This window comes from Cibotium barometz, chromosome 46 (genome assembly GCF_041138505.1).
Source record: "Cibotium barometz isolate CiBa-2024 chromosome 46, ASM4113850v1, whole genome shotgun sequence".
Classification (NCBI taxonomy): Eukaryota; Viridiplantae; Streptophyta; class Polypodiopsida; order Cyatheales; family Cibotiaceae; genus Cibotium; species Cibotium barometz.
The window spans coordinates 42055401-42070488 of record NC_141091.1 but is presented as its reverse complement, the minus strand read 5'-3'; the positions used below and the strand labels follow the sequence as shown (position 1 = coordinate 42070488).

Sequence of the window (15088 nt, the reverse complement as noted above, 5' to 3'; positions counted from 1 at the left end):
AGGTAATTCAAATGGTCACCTTGCATTAATTGCTAACATATTATACCCAACCACTGCTCATCATGGCTTTCCTCCATGACAAGTACCAACTCAGAACCCTTTAGATCTCTTGACCACCGTGGCATATTGCATCCCATTGTTCTCAGCTTTCAGGTGTATCAGGTGGTCTCCTATTATTCCCAACCACTGCTCATCATCAGGTGGTCTCCTATTATTCCCAACCATTGCTCATTCTGGCTTTCCTGCATGACGAGTAACAACCAACTGAGAACCCATTGTTCTCAACTTTCGGGCATGGGAAAGGAATGGAATAAGACGTTATGGAAAAAAAAAAGATTTTTAGAATGAATCTGTAAAATACCTCCCACATATGCGTGCACATTGTGAGAATCAACTAATCTGAAAGGCAGTGCCTCGATGGAACAGGAACTCGAGCGAAAGAGAGCACCCATCTATAAGTGGCGGGGGGTTTGCACAGAAGGCGCAAACATCGCTTCCAGAGCTTGCCTGTTAATGAAGAAGCCATTGTCGAGGCTCCTAAGTACATCAAAAAGGGACGCATTTCTCCGAGCCTATTTAGATCGCATTTCCCTGAGCCGTATGAAGTCTCTTGGTGCGACACCGTTGCTGCGAATAGAGTGTTTAGTGCAACGCTGGACGGAACGCCCAGTTTTCTGTAAATAAGAATTGCTCTGACGTCGTTTCTAGCGACGTCAGCTGAGGCATGAAATGCAGTAGTATTTGTAACTACCTTATAATGCAATACAACCGAATCCAACTATCCTCCTATTCCTGTGTATGACTCTCTCTCACACTATTTCTGTATCCTGCAAGATTGCCTGGTTTGTGAACCTTCAGCTCAGGCCTCTTCGCCAGCTATTCCACTTTTTTTTCTTTTGCATATATTCCACATAATGCTGCTCATTATTTACAATAAGCTGGGCTATAGATTCAATATCGTCTACAACAACAAGGACTGTAGACTCCTGAAGCGTCGTGCGCCACTGGCTGTGGCTGTGGTGTTGGTGACGGAGGAATTAAGGCACGGCTGACCAGCTATAGATTGCACGGAGTTGGAGGAGCTTTTATGCCTTCTTTTCAAAATCGCCCTGGCGCTGCTTCCAGCGAATTCATGAAGCTGGTCTAAGGCGCACCTTCTTCTTTTACTGCTTTTCGGATGATCGACCCCAATAAGTGGGAGCTGTGCAGTACCTTTGCAGGGCGTAACTGGCATGTCGAGCTTTTTAGAGTTGGAGTCCTCCGCATCAACAGCCGCAGACAAGCACCACTCGCAAGCCCAGTTGGCAGCTTGGGGTGAGAGCTTCAGATACCACCTGCTGCAATACCTGAAGGCCGCGCAGCTCGTAATCGCATCAAAAAAAATCTAAAAACTGATCCTGCTAGTCGACCACAGGCTATAACTCGAAAGCAATAACGTGCATATAAACACTACAATTACGGTAATAGTATATGTGGGACTCAGAAATGCTGCAGAAATAATTTACCTGTGCTGGACTCTCGTGTGGCAGCGAAAGAGCTCCTCCGGGAAGCCACATCGCCACACATGCTGCACTCCTCCTCCAGCTGCCTGTCCATCATCATCATCATCTTCGCTAAGGTCAAAGTAAAATTTGGCCTCGCAATTGAAGGTTGGGGTCGGCCTTCAACTTTGAGGCCTCTGCATCCGCGTCTATTTGGCATCCCAGACGCGGTCGCTTGGTCCAGTCGTTGAATTTCGGGCACGGGCTTTGGAACATAATAATCGTAAAGGGGATATAGAAATCTCAGAAGTGATAATCTACTATGGGAAAACGTAATAGTCTAGTGTGGGAAAGGTTGGAACTTGGCACGCTGTCTTTCTCTCCAGACTTTTATTATGGAATCTTGAATGGCCCCTCTTTTGTGCATTTCTCTTGAGACAAAAGATTTTGAGAGCAACAATTTGCTTCATAACTCTATTGCATTTTGTGCAATGTCCTTGAGCAAAATGGATTTCTAAGAAATGATTTTGACACCAACAATCTTCTTACATAACTCAATTATAAAGAATTTGAGGAACACGCACCCATTTCTCTCCTAAACAACGGTGTTGATAATTATTTTTCATCCTAATTATTGAAATATTTTTTTTAATCACATTTGCAGGACTGGTATTATGATACAGCCTACCACTCCATGGTCTATCAACTGAACCACTAGATGAGGACTCTCCTAGTCCACCCAAAGACTGTGATTGCTGACTTGTATTCTGTGCAACCACATTTCCACTCAGATCAGTGCCAACATGCCTGCTTCTTTTTCAGCAGCAAGCCAGCTCATCTCATTAAAAACAACATCCCTGCTTACCCTCAACTCACGTGTAGTAGGGTTATAACACCTGTTTCCCTTTTGCTCATCAAGAAAATACCCAATAAACACTCATCAATGGATCCAGCTTAGTTCTCAGCTCATCTGGCACATGCACATATGCAATGCATCCAAAGACTTTCAGATGAGACAAATCAGGTTTTCTGCCCCAGTAAACCTCTTCTCTGGAGTTATATCATGTTAATGTCAATTTCAACCACCCTCTACAATCAAAGAAAAAATCAAAATATTTTCCTATATATAATTACAAATGTTTCCAGGTTGTAAAAGGTCGATTATTACCTCTTGCTCAATGTCTTCTTTTGCCAAAGTGCTGGTGGGAGCGGAGAGGTAAATCGAGGACTTAGCCTCATCTTTTTTTGGTGCTTTGGTCTCCTCCATTACTCCAGCAGTAGCAAGGGTATCCTATTCACCCTTTAGCTTGTCTTGTAAGGTTGTGAATTCCTTCTCTGGAACTAGGGCTTGCTCCGTGGTCTCAACCACAGTTTCCTTGACCAAAGCAACTATCTCTGTGATAGATTCTCCAAGGGGTAATATAGCACTATCTAGGTGAGGACCGAGGTTGGATGTATCAAGGTCCACCTCACATCGCATGCATATAATGCCCAAACATTCATCCATTCTCAAGCCAGCTGCCTTTTCAAGGTCATGGAAGAAATGAGGATCCTTCACCTTCCACCACAATGGTGCTCAAGAGATTGATGTCAAGCTCTGGCAGCACCTTGCTCTCCTCGTGTGGGGAAGATGGCCCCGCATCTTCTACTACATTGGGCTATTCAGCTGCAGATTGTGTACCCTCTGGAAAGTGCTCTGATGCAAGATGCTCTTCTACACCAGCACTCGTTCCTACTGCCTTCACTTCCTTGTCATCCCTCAAATACCCTGCCAACTGCAATGCAGGCATCTTTACCTCCTCATCCGAATGCTCATCGTCGCTGATGAGGAACGCAAAAGTGGCAAGCCAGGAGAGGAACCTAGTTCCTAAATTGCCCTTCCCCAACCTCTTCACCTCGTGCTTATTGAAGGTACAGTAAGCTCCTACAGGGATGCAGATGTCGATGAAGTGTTCAAGGCGCTGGATATAGGCGCGGGCATATTGTTGAATATACTTAAGTAGTTCAACAGGCACCCATCGATTATTGGGGCAATGGGGAAAGGAGATGGAGTGGGGAGCCAAGTATTGCTCTATGTATGCAATCTACGTCTCATAATGTTGGGACGTAAGGGTGAGCGACTTTTCAAAGTTTACTTCACGAGAGAACATGACAAAGAGCTCGCTCTTGCCTGCCCACGGGGTGGTGGAGAGGAACTCAGAGAAGAAGTCAAAGTGGGTAGCCATGTGAATGCAAAGAGATAGTGTGAGCTCCTGCTTGGTTTCTATCGCGTGAAAATGAGAAAGAAGGCACCTTTGGCTATTTATAGTTAAAATTTAGATTTTGGCCTTTTCACACGACTGCTAGACAAAAAAATTACAGTTTGCAAAAATATTAAGATTTCAACTAAATAAAGATTGGTTAAAAAAGAGCCTGCTACAAGCATGTCATCTAATCTAAAATTGTTATAATGTCTTCATTTTTTGCCCCTCTTGTGACATTTACTTCATGTTGATCACCATCTCCTTGTTGACTTGAAAGCTTGTCATTGCCTTCACCTCAATCTTGAGACTCTTGCCCCTCACGTGCATCAAAATAGAGGCTATTTTCTCATATACTCAATTCATCTTCAAGCTCTTTCACATGCCTACTATGTGTTGGTAGGGCTATGCACCTTGTTGCTGAAAATTCGAGGTCTCCCATTTGCCATGATTCTGAGACCATGGTTGTCCCCTCCTTACGCTTCCCAATCTGTAAAAATATAGAAAGTGGCACAATAACCAGAAAGTATAAGGGTTAATTCTAGACATGTAGTGGAATCAGATATACCTTTCTTCTCATCAACTTGAAACTTGACTCTTCCACATTGTCAAAGCCCATGATGCTAAAGTGTTGACGTAGGAGGTCTACTAGGCTCCAATGCTTGCTTGCTGCCACTCACTCAATCTATCCATTTTGCATCATCACAGTTACCTCAATAGGCATAATTTCTTCTTCTAAGGCTTGAAGTGGGATCCATGTCCTGCGCTTTTGCATCCATCTTTGGTAGTGCAGACGCATGTACAAAATAGAGCATCCCTTCAAGAACCTGAAAGACACTGTAGAATCTACTACATTGCACCTATACACATCACCTTGATTTGACCCCTCATCAACCTCCCAACCCTCTCCTAGTAATCCTTGAATGAGGTAAGACCATACCTCCTTACAAATATACATTGTTTTTGTTTGGTGCATTGGCATGGAATTGAACATGTGCACAAACACATGTAAAGGACAAAACCAATTTAGCCCTACTAACCTAGATGCCTTTGAAAACTTGAGTGATGTCTTGATATCACTTACCATCTTAAACTTTAAGCATAAGATGGTCCAAGCATCAGGTTTGGGCCATTCGGGATTGTTAAGAGGGGAGTTGGGGATCTCTTCTAGCTTGCCAAATAAACCTGGTTTTTTATCTACAAAATATGAGTGAGAAAAGAAAAAGATATTGTTCTGTACAAGATCACTTGGGCTTTGAGATACAAACGTTGCCTCTCCAATGGATGCATGCATAGCATATAAAACTCCAGTGAGGCTTAGGAGTGGTTGTTCCTCAACATAATTAGAGGGAAAAATATTTGCAGAGAGACATAAGAAAATGGAGGATCATAAGAAAATTTGAAACAAAAAATCCAATATTAGCATGTTGTTAAAGCTGTGTTTATGTTACACTAACAATTTGAAGAAAACCTTGGTCGTTGGCCTTGAATGTACAGGTTGCCAAGGGTATACACATGTTACACTATGGTAACTAGTCCTTCCTTCTTAGTATGCTTGAAGCCTTGTAGCCGCCCCTTCCAATGATGTAGCATATTCCCCAGTTGTTGATGCACTCGATGTGGTCCCTTAGAGCTTGGCTGCATGTAGACCCAAGCCCCAACCCTGAATCTTGTTGGAGCCCAAACTCCATTCTCAACTCTTGTGTTATGCAGCACAAGCTCTTCCACCTTCTCCCTAGGTCTTCTCACATTACTCTAGAAGAGGCCATGGTGGTAAGAAAAGAGAAGAAGGGAAAAGAAAAGCTTGTTTTACAACAGAAGAGGAGTGGAGAGGAGAGAAAGTTCAGGGTTTTCAGTGCAGGAATGGAAAGCTTAAAAGAGGGTTAGAGTTTGAGAATAGGCTTCCTGAACCTAGAGTAGACTAAAGAGGGATAGAGTTTCTGCAGCAATGGAGAGGGAGGGAGCTTGAGAGAGAGAGAGAGAGAGAGAGAGAGAGAGAGATTGAGAGGGAGGGAGCTTGAGAAGGAGGGAGAGCTTGAGAGGGATGGAGTTTCTGCAGCAATGGAGAATTTAGAAAAGGAAGAAAGAGGGAGAGGGAGCTTGAGACTGAGGGAGCTTGACAAGGAGGGAGAGCTTGAGAGGTATGAAGTTTCTGCACAGCAATGGAGAGCTTAGAAGAGGAAGAAAGAGGTTCAAAATGAGCTTCCCAAACCTAGAGTATGTTGGGGGGAAGTTTGAGAGAGAAAACACATTTTTGAGGAAAAATTTAAAATTTAAAATTTTTAGGGTTTTTAATCGGCGCGGTTCTAGGTGGAGGGACCTCTAAGTTTGGGCGGCCCAAGAGGTAGGGGGACAAGAGTAGTAATTAGGCCCCATTAGCAAACCAAAGCCTAGGCCCCCTAGGGTCCAAGAAGTCAAAAATGTGCACTGAGCCCTCTTCCTATTGGTCCATTCCTAATCAAAAGTTAATCCAAGAGGTCCTCTTTGGGTCCAAAAAATTCCTAATATTGTGATCCTCATGGTTGCTTCATTTCACTCGCTCAAGAGAAGTATATTGAGGACATTCTTGCTAATGTTCAAATGTCCCAATGTTCTTTCTCCCCCACTCCTATGGTCACAAATGCCTAGCTTGCACTTGAAGATCTTCCATACACTCATCTTGATAGGAGTTTCATGCATGACTTTCCCTATGATCATCTTGTTGGGCAGATTAGATATTGCATCACTTGTACTCGGTTGGATGTTTGCTACTCTGGCCACATTCCCTCTCGAGCTCTCCACCATCAACCTCGCAAGTTCCATGGGATAGCACTCAAAGGGTGTCTACACGGTATCTCCATGCCATAAAGGACTATAAACTAACATATTTCACAGGCATAGACCCTCTCGATATGGAGGCCTTTAGAGATGTAGATTGGGGAGGCCATGATCCCTACATGCAGAGTCTCTCTAGATACCCCTTCTTGCTTGCTGGTGGTGCCATATCTTAGCAAACCAAGCGACACCTATCGGTGGCTTCTTCTACGACTGAAGTAGGGTACATTGTTGCTTCCCTCGCCACTCGTGAAGCTCTTTGGCTTCAACAACTTCTTCGCGCGCTCCAATTTCCATATGAGATACCCCCGTTACAATGTTTTGTGACAACCGATCTGCCATCTCTCTTGCCCATTCTCCCAAGGTCTCCAACAAGCTCAAGCATGTGAAGATTGCATACCACCTACTCAAGGAGGTGGTCGAAGAAGGGTACTTCACCATGCAGTATGTCTCTACTCAAGAGAACTTGGCAGACTTCATCACCAAGCCTGTTCCTCATGACAAACAACGCTTCTCATGCCTTGGTGTTGGGCTCCTCTCTAATGTCCATTTGAGGGGGGAATCGTCCTCTAAAGCAGCATCTCATTAGATTGTAGTATGTTCAAATATCGACTTCTTGTCTTAAGGGGGGATGTTAGCAATTAATGCAAGGTGTCTGTTTGAATTAACTTTATTCCATGCGTAATTCTAGGAAATATTATAGGAAGCATATTTCTATTTTCTATCTAGAATGCAACAGTCACATGTTAACAAACACCTCCATATATAGTGACCTAATCTTGTATAAAGGGCCAATCCATTGTAAACGTTTGATATGAATAAAATACATCAAGTGATTGCTTCCTAGTCTATCTCCTTCTCTTCTCCTTCTCTCTCTCTCTCTCTCTTCCTCTCTCCTCTCATATCATTCTCCTCACCATTTTCTACTCTATGTGAAGTTCTCAAATAATAAGAGACCCCTGAGACACCCGCATGAAGTAAACAGAGAGTACGTACTGGAACTTGGGTGTTTGCTATTACGGAATCGAGGCAAGCTTTAAGCAAGCCACCAAGCTTTGCCACGTGGTTTCTATGGATCTGTTGTAGACACTCAGCAAGCCTTGGTGTGAGGTTGAATAGATCTTTTGGGCTGCTTTGGATTTGTTTTTTTTATTTGTAAGTGTTTGGCTTGATGTTTATGTGCTTTGCGTATATTTTGGTGTGATTTTGTTTGTGATTTTATGTTTAATTTGTGTGTGCTTTAGCCCCATTAGGGTTCCTTGTTAGCAAAGGAAAGCAGTGAGCTGAGAAACAAAAGAATTAGAAAGTGTGGAAAAGGGGTGGATTTAACCCTCAGGGAAAGTAGTTTTGACATCATACTGAGAAGGAAGTTATGGTGTAGGAGTCATCGTTCAACTATGAAGGTAGGCGCTTATCAATGGCGCTTGAAATTATACTGAGAAGGAAGTTATGGTGTAGGCTCCTTCTCCATCGTGTAGAGGCTCTCACTGCGCTGAACTCCTCCAGCTCTGCTGCACATGGAGCCTTGTCCGCAATCAACCTCATGGTGGGCAAGCCATGCCAACCATCACGACATCACTGCGCGTCGACCTCACGACATCTCTGCCGGTCGACCTCCCCATCATGACCTTCCACCTCCTCACAGTGATGCCTTTGCCATCTCCCAGTGCTGCTTCTTCACCGTCACCGCCTTCCAGCCATGTCCTCACGCTTCAACAACTCTCACCGGCCACGTGCCAGTCGACCTCCTCTCTATCACCGTCACCTCCGTCCTCCACCTCCCGCTTCATCAGCTCCACCTCACCACCTCACACCTCATACATGTCCCACGCAACCATGCTTCCACGGTGTTCCACCTCCCATCCACAACGTCACTACCTCACGCCTGAGACACCTCCAGCCTGCTGTCCACGCCACCTCACGGCCACATCTTCTGCCTCTTCCCTCTCATGACTCCGTCAACCTCTGAGAGTTTACCTCACGGCCACCGTCACTTTCCGACATTCGCCCAGTCATGTCGCCTCATGGCCACGACCTCACGTTTCTATCTTCTGACCTCCATGTGTTTGGCTCACGCACACAAACCCTCTCCTCACACCGCCTTCTCCTCATAGTTTCACACGGCGGCCATCAATGCTTTATAAGGTGGTCTCTGTCTCAAAAGCCAGCTGGCCCAACTGCTATATGCGATCCATCGTTCAGACGATGGTCTACAGTATTGACGGCTACCATATGACCTTCACCTCACGTCCAGCCTAAGAGGCCTCACGCATCCCCTTTTCTCAAACTACCGTGGCCTCTGTCAGAATATGCAGCGAAGATGAAGACAAAATCTGAAAACACGAGGAACTGCACTGCAGAAAAACACAGCAATAGAGAGGGGGAGAGAGTGCACTGCAGAGAAACACAACAATAGAGAGGGAGAGAGAGAGGTGTGTAACTCTACTATATACACTAGGAATCCTGAAATACAAGAATACAAGATGTGTGGGGGCAAGGGGCCATTTTATATGGCCCCTATGATCCAGTCGACCAGTAGCAAGGATAGCCGATAGCCACAAAAGGACACCCGACCTGCTGAACTCCCAGTCGGCCAGCTTCTGGTCAGTTAGCCAGCACACGTGTGAAGTCGGCCAGCTTCACAGAGAGAAGCGGGGAGCAGTAGGACCAGTCGGCCATCACCTGGATCAATCCAAGAACCAAAGGATAGCCTCCCACACCTGGTAAAAATAGGGAAAAATATGGAGAGGGGAAAAATGAGAAAAAATCTAAATCGTGCGGGCACAGCCACAACAGAGGCCCAGGTGTAAACATACAGACAGGAGATGACTGCTAACACCCCCTCTCAGCTCCTAGATGTGGAACCAACCCCAGGGAACTGGAGTGCCGCCAAAGCAAAGCTTGTGATAGAGACTTCGGGAAGAGGTCCACTGCATTGTCCTCCGTTGAATAGAACTCTAGCAAGATGTCATCATCAACGATCTTTTCACGAACAAAATGCCTCTGGATAACCGTGGGTTCCACCAATGGAAACCCAATCCCGGCCCGCCAAGTAACCTCTGCAACCTCACCACCTCGCAAGCAGCACCACAAGCAACTCAGTACTCTGCCCCTGTCGACGATAAGGCAATTGATGGATGCCTCTTACTGCTCCATAAAACTGCTCTTGAGCCAAGGGAAAAACTGTAGCCTAATGTCAAGGTCCTCGTGTCTAGGTCTTCTCCCCAATTTGAGTCACTCCATCCGTGGCGTCTGACTCCATCCGTCAATCCCCCTCCTGTGTAAATGAGTCCAAGATCCTTCGCATGCTGCAAAAAACACAAGATATGTAATCATATCTCCCAAAGAGTCCTCTGCAAACCTGAGCTCAATAGTCTCATCAAGAAGCTCCCGTCCAATCTGGTATGCATTAACGAAATGAATGAACCATTCTGCTTCAGAGTCTAGGAGGCATCATATGCTCAGCAAGATCAACTACCATTATGGTGGGATGCCAAGTCCTGGAAACCTACTGAAGACCACTGAAGAGGCCTTCGAAAACCTGTAACCAATCCCCTCTGATTTTGGAATCACAAAGCCTATAGAATATGCAACATCCACCTCCACCTGCAACTAATCAACTGCCACCTGCTTGGCCTTCCAATAGGTCCCCGTGGAAAGAACTTCCTCATCTGCAAGAGTTTCTTTGTCCCAAATACTACGAGACATTAGAGCATAGGTTACCTGTAAAGTTTCCTCTCTAACTGACGAACACAAGAACTACCAACATCTGTACTGGAAAGTTCCTACCAAGTGCTGCTATATCAACGAGTAAGCTATCCACCATCTGGTCCCAGAAAGCCTGCACCTACAGTGTATCCACACTTAAGTGGCCATTACCAGACTACCACTCATCACAAAACTGAGGACCTAGGAGAGAGAGTGCTTAAAGTTTGTAAACTCCATTCTCCACTCTGCCTTCTCAAACTACCTGGCTTGTTGCCTTGTCTCGGAGAGCAACAAAATGCTCATCAAACTCCACCCGTACACCAGTCTTGCAAACCTGATGCACTGACAACATATGAAAACTAAGTGATGGAACATAAAACACCTGAGAAGAATGCTTCCCCTCTCTCCCACCATCGAGAACTATCTCCAACCTACCCTCACTGTGAATTGGGATAGTGGATGTATCCCCAGTAAGAATATGACTAGAATACCTGCAAAGATCCTGTAAAGCTGAACGAGAAGGAGTCATGTGCCTAGAAGGACCATTGTCTAGAATCCACTCCCGAGTATCCGTTTAGCAGAGAATCCTCCAACCTCCTCCCTCTCGAAGAAAATGAAACATCGGTGTCCATCACCTCTAGGTGCACAAAAGCTAGACTCTTCATGGTTGCTGTTGAGGATTCTGCACCCTTCTCGGTGCTCCGCTTGGGACACTACCTCCAGTAGTGGCCTTTCTCACCACAATCATTGCAGGTCCTCTCTGCCTTTAGTTTCTTGCAGTCTAAATCGGACTTCTTCTTAGAAGAGTTCTCCGATGAAGCCTTCCCTTTGCCCTTGTTGTTACTGCTTTTTGACCGTCGGCCAGTTAAGGCCTCAGAACCTCTGCCTTGTGGAGGGTTCGAGAATATTTCCTCCTTGTCCAAGACCATGGGCACAAGCTCTTCCCATGTGATGGTGCTGAGCTTGCCACCACTGGTAATCAACGAAGAGTAAAATGCTGAGTACTAAGAAGGAAAATGCGACAGCAACGTGATGGCCATATCCTCCCATGATATCTCTTTCCCAACCCTGGAGAACTTCCTGCTGAAGAGCTTGAAGCTTGTTGATGTGCTCCCACATCATCGACGACTTTGCAGGATACATCACGCACATTTGTACTTCCAAGGAGATCTTCTACATGGGCGATACCCTGTTATAGAGAGAAGCCAAATGCTGCCATATACCTCTAGCCAACATCATATGCTTGATATGATTGATTACTTGCGGTGTGTAGTTGAGGAAAATGAAAGAATGGACCCTGGTATTGACATGATCCCACAACTGTGCCTGTGCCTCGCGTTCCTTCCGAATCGAGGGTAACTCCTCTTTCTCCAACTTTGGTCATGGAACCCCAACAACAATGAAATCAGCAAGGTCGTAAGACTCCAAAATAGATTCCATCATTACCTTCCATATGCTATAGTTGTTCCCGTCCAACTAACGGTCCACTGGGAACATGGGGAGTGTCAAAATCTTCACATGCTTCTCAGCCATCTCAAGTAAATAGGCCATTGCAGGAGTGTAACTGAAAGGGTGGGTGCATGGGAAAAAAGAAGAACTTAAACCTACAAGTGGCTGTCCGGCAAATTAGCCCGCCTTCCTCTTGTTTCTCCTCTTCCCGGCGGTCCAAAACAGTCCACCAATAAGCAACAAAACAGCCCCCCTCTTGCTCACACAGTTCCCAAGATCTATCAAGAGCCTACAGCTCTGATACCATGTCAGAATATGCAGCAGAGATGAAGAAAAAATCTGAAAACACAAGAGCAAGTGCACTGCAGAAAAACACAGCAATACAGAGGGAGAGAGAGAGGCGTGCAACTCTACTATATACACTAGGAATCCCGAAATATAAAAATACAGGATGTGTGCGAGCAAGGGGCCATTTTATATGGCCCCTATGATCCAGTTGACTGGTAGAAAGGACACCCAACCTGCTAAACTCCTAGTCGGCTAGCTTCTCTCAGTCAGCCAGCACACGTGTGAAGTCGGCCAACAAAACATAGAGAACCGGGGAGCAACAGGACCAGTTGGCCATCACCTAGATCAATCCAAGAACCATAGGAGGGCAACCTCCCACACCTGGTAAAAATAGGGAAAAATATGGAGAGTGAGAAACCACCTAAATCGGGAGCAGTAGGATAGATCAATCCAAGAACCACAGGGCAGTCTCCCACACCTGGTAAAAATAGGGAAAAATATGGAGAGTGAGAAAACACCTAAATTGGGTGGGCACACCCACAACAGAGGCCGTGGTGTAAACATACAGAGAGGAGATGACTGCTAAAACAACTCCAACCTCACAACCTAATCTTAACTTTGCAATCTCTCTATATTATTACATCACTCTCACTCCATCTTTTGACCTCAGCACAACACCATATTGTGAGAACTATGGAGTTGGTGAGAAGAATGAGTAGAGTAGAGAGAGAGAGAGAGAGGCTTGAGTGTGTAACACCTTGCTTGTTGATCATGTATTCAAATGAAAGAGAGTGTCTCTTTATACAAAACAAGGTCACTACAAATACTAGTGGTTGTTGGCAAGAGCTGTTACATATTTGAATTAAAATAGCAATATGATTTCCTAGAATAATATAGGAAAGCATCTTCCTAGAAACAAGGATAGCATAAACTAATCTAAGCATTAGTCCACTCAAATGGACATCGGGAAACTTAACATCCCCCCTTAAGGTAAGAGGTGGACATTTGAAACAAAAAGAATAGCATTAAGCATCTTCTTTGGAAGATTCCCCCCTCAAATGTAGACCCGGGAGAAGGGCAATTGCAAGACAGGAGGCGTGGTGCTTTTCAATCGGTACAGGCTTGGTGAGAAAGTCGACCATATTTTCCTTTGTGGGGACGTACTGCATGTCAATATATCCCTCTTGGACCACCTCTTTAAGAAGATGATATGCTATCTTCAGACACTTAAGCTTGCTAGATACCTCGGGAGATTTGGTGATGGTGATGGTAGATTTATTGTCACAAAACATTGTAACATGCCGCACATCATAAGGAAGATGAAGCTCGTTGATGAGTTGTTGAAGCCAAAGAGCCTCACGTGGGACGAGGGAAGCCGCTACATATTCCACTTCTATTGTAGAGGAAGCCACCGAGAGCTCTCTCTTGGTTTGCCAAGAGATGGCTTCACCAGCGAGATGGAAAAGATAACCGGAGATACTCCTCATGTGAGAGTCATGTGCCCCCCCAATCAACATCTATGAAGGCCTCCAAGGAGAGAGGACCTCCTCTTGAAAAGTAAGTCATTCTGTGTGCTTTGATGGCATGAAGGAACCTTAGGCACGTTTTGAGTGCTATGCCATGGAGTTTTCAGGATTCATGCAATGCACGGGAAAGAATATGACCAATGTAACACACATCCAAATGGGTGCAAGTTATGCAGTACCAAATTTTTCCAAGTATACAGGAATATGGAAAATCATGCATGAAGCTCCTATCTACATGAGTGTAGGAGGGTAGATCTTCAAGAGCAAGTTTGGCATTGGTAACCATGGGAGTAAGGGCATAAGATGAATGAGGCATGTTAGCATGTGCTAAGCTTTCTTCAATATACTTTTCTTGTGAAAGAGAAATGAAGCTACTATGCGGGTCACAGGGATATCTTAGATACCAAGGAAGTACTCCATGGGTCCATTATCAGTGATAGGGAACTCACATTGGAACATTATTTTGGCTAAATGCATCATGTACTCATTGGATGAGAGGATGGGAATATCATAAACATAGAGACCTATAAGTGCCCAACCATGACTATGATGCAAGATGTAAAGATTATGATCCGTGAGAAGCCTTTGCAAGCCCCATGAAAGAAGTGCATCATGCATTCTTTGATACCATTGTCAGGGTGATTTCTTCAAGCCATAAATGGGGCATTGCAGCTTGCAAACAAAATGGGCATGTGATTGAGACACAAAATATGGTGGTTGTTGCATGCAAATGTCCTCTTCTAATCTTTCATAAAGAAATGCAGTTTTAATATCAATATGATGAAGAGGTAAATTGTAGTGTGCCACTAATGCAACAATCAAACAAAAGGAGGTCTAGGTGTAGTCCATGCCGAATTGTTGCATGAAGCCACGAGCAACAAGTCACGCCTTAAAACGATCCAAGCTCCCATCAGCTTTAAACTTCTTCTTGAGGAGCCATTTGCATCCAACAATGTTGTGGTTGGGCGGGGGTGGCATAAGAGCCCAAGTGTGTTAATCTTGGAGAGCCTCCATTTCCTGACTCATGGCTTCAATCCAGTCAGCCGAATGGGCACATTGCTCCTTGGGATGATGAAGGTGATAAGCCTTGTAGCCAAAGCAATCACTGTAGCCCACGAAAATGGCTTCCGAGGCTGTTGCTGCAAACTTAGCTTGATGGCCAATATGGAGAGGATATGCAGGGGCACTAAAAATGCAAAGATGAGTGAGATTTGGTGCATGGCCATACTATAGTGTGTATGGTGTGATCCCACAAAGAGTAGAAGTTGCATATCTGTTTTCAAGGTAGCATGCGGTGGTGATGGCCTCTTCCCAGTATACATGAGAGAGACGAGCCACGGCAAGCATTGAGTCGGTGGCTTCCATGAGTGTTTGATTCTTCCTTTCTACCACACCATTTTGTTGAGGAGGATGGTAAATTTATGGTGAATGCCATGTATATGGAAATGCTCCTTGAAAGCATTTGAAGTGTATTCACCTAACCATTATCTGATCTGAGGACGTTGATCTTTCTATCATGTTGGTTCTCCACTTGCTCTTGAAAAAATGTAAATTTCATGAAAGTAGATGATTTTTTTGAGAG

General features: G+C 44.9%; 1 protein-coding gene across 1 annotated transcript; it reads right to left on the bottom strand.

Annotated features, from left to right (window-relative positions):
• Positions 1-670: 670 nt before the first annotated feature.
• LOC147612236 (uncharacterized) lies at positions 671-8551 on the bottom strand. Its single transcript, XM_086784189.1, has 3 exons — positions 8513-8551; positions 1506-1636; positions 671-1346 (listed from the first exon to the last, which is right to left on the bottom strand). Exons 1-3 carry the CDS (start codon positions 8549-8551, stop codon positions 962-964), a joined length of 555 nt encoding a protein of 184 aa, XP_086640315.1. The 3' UTR covers positions 671-961.
• Positions 8552-15088: the final 6537 nt, after the last annotated feature.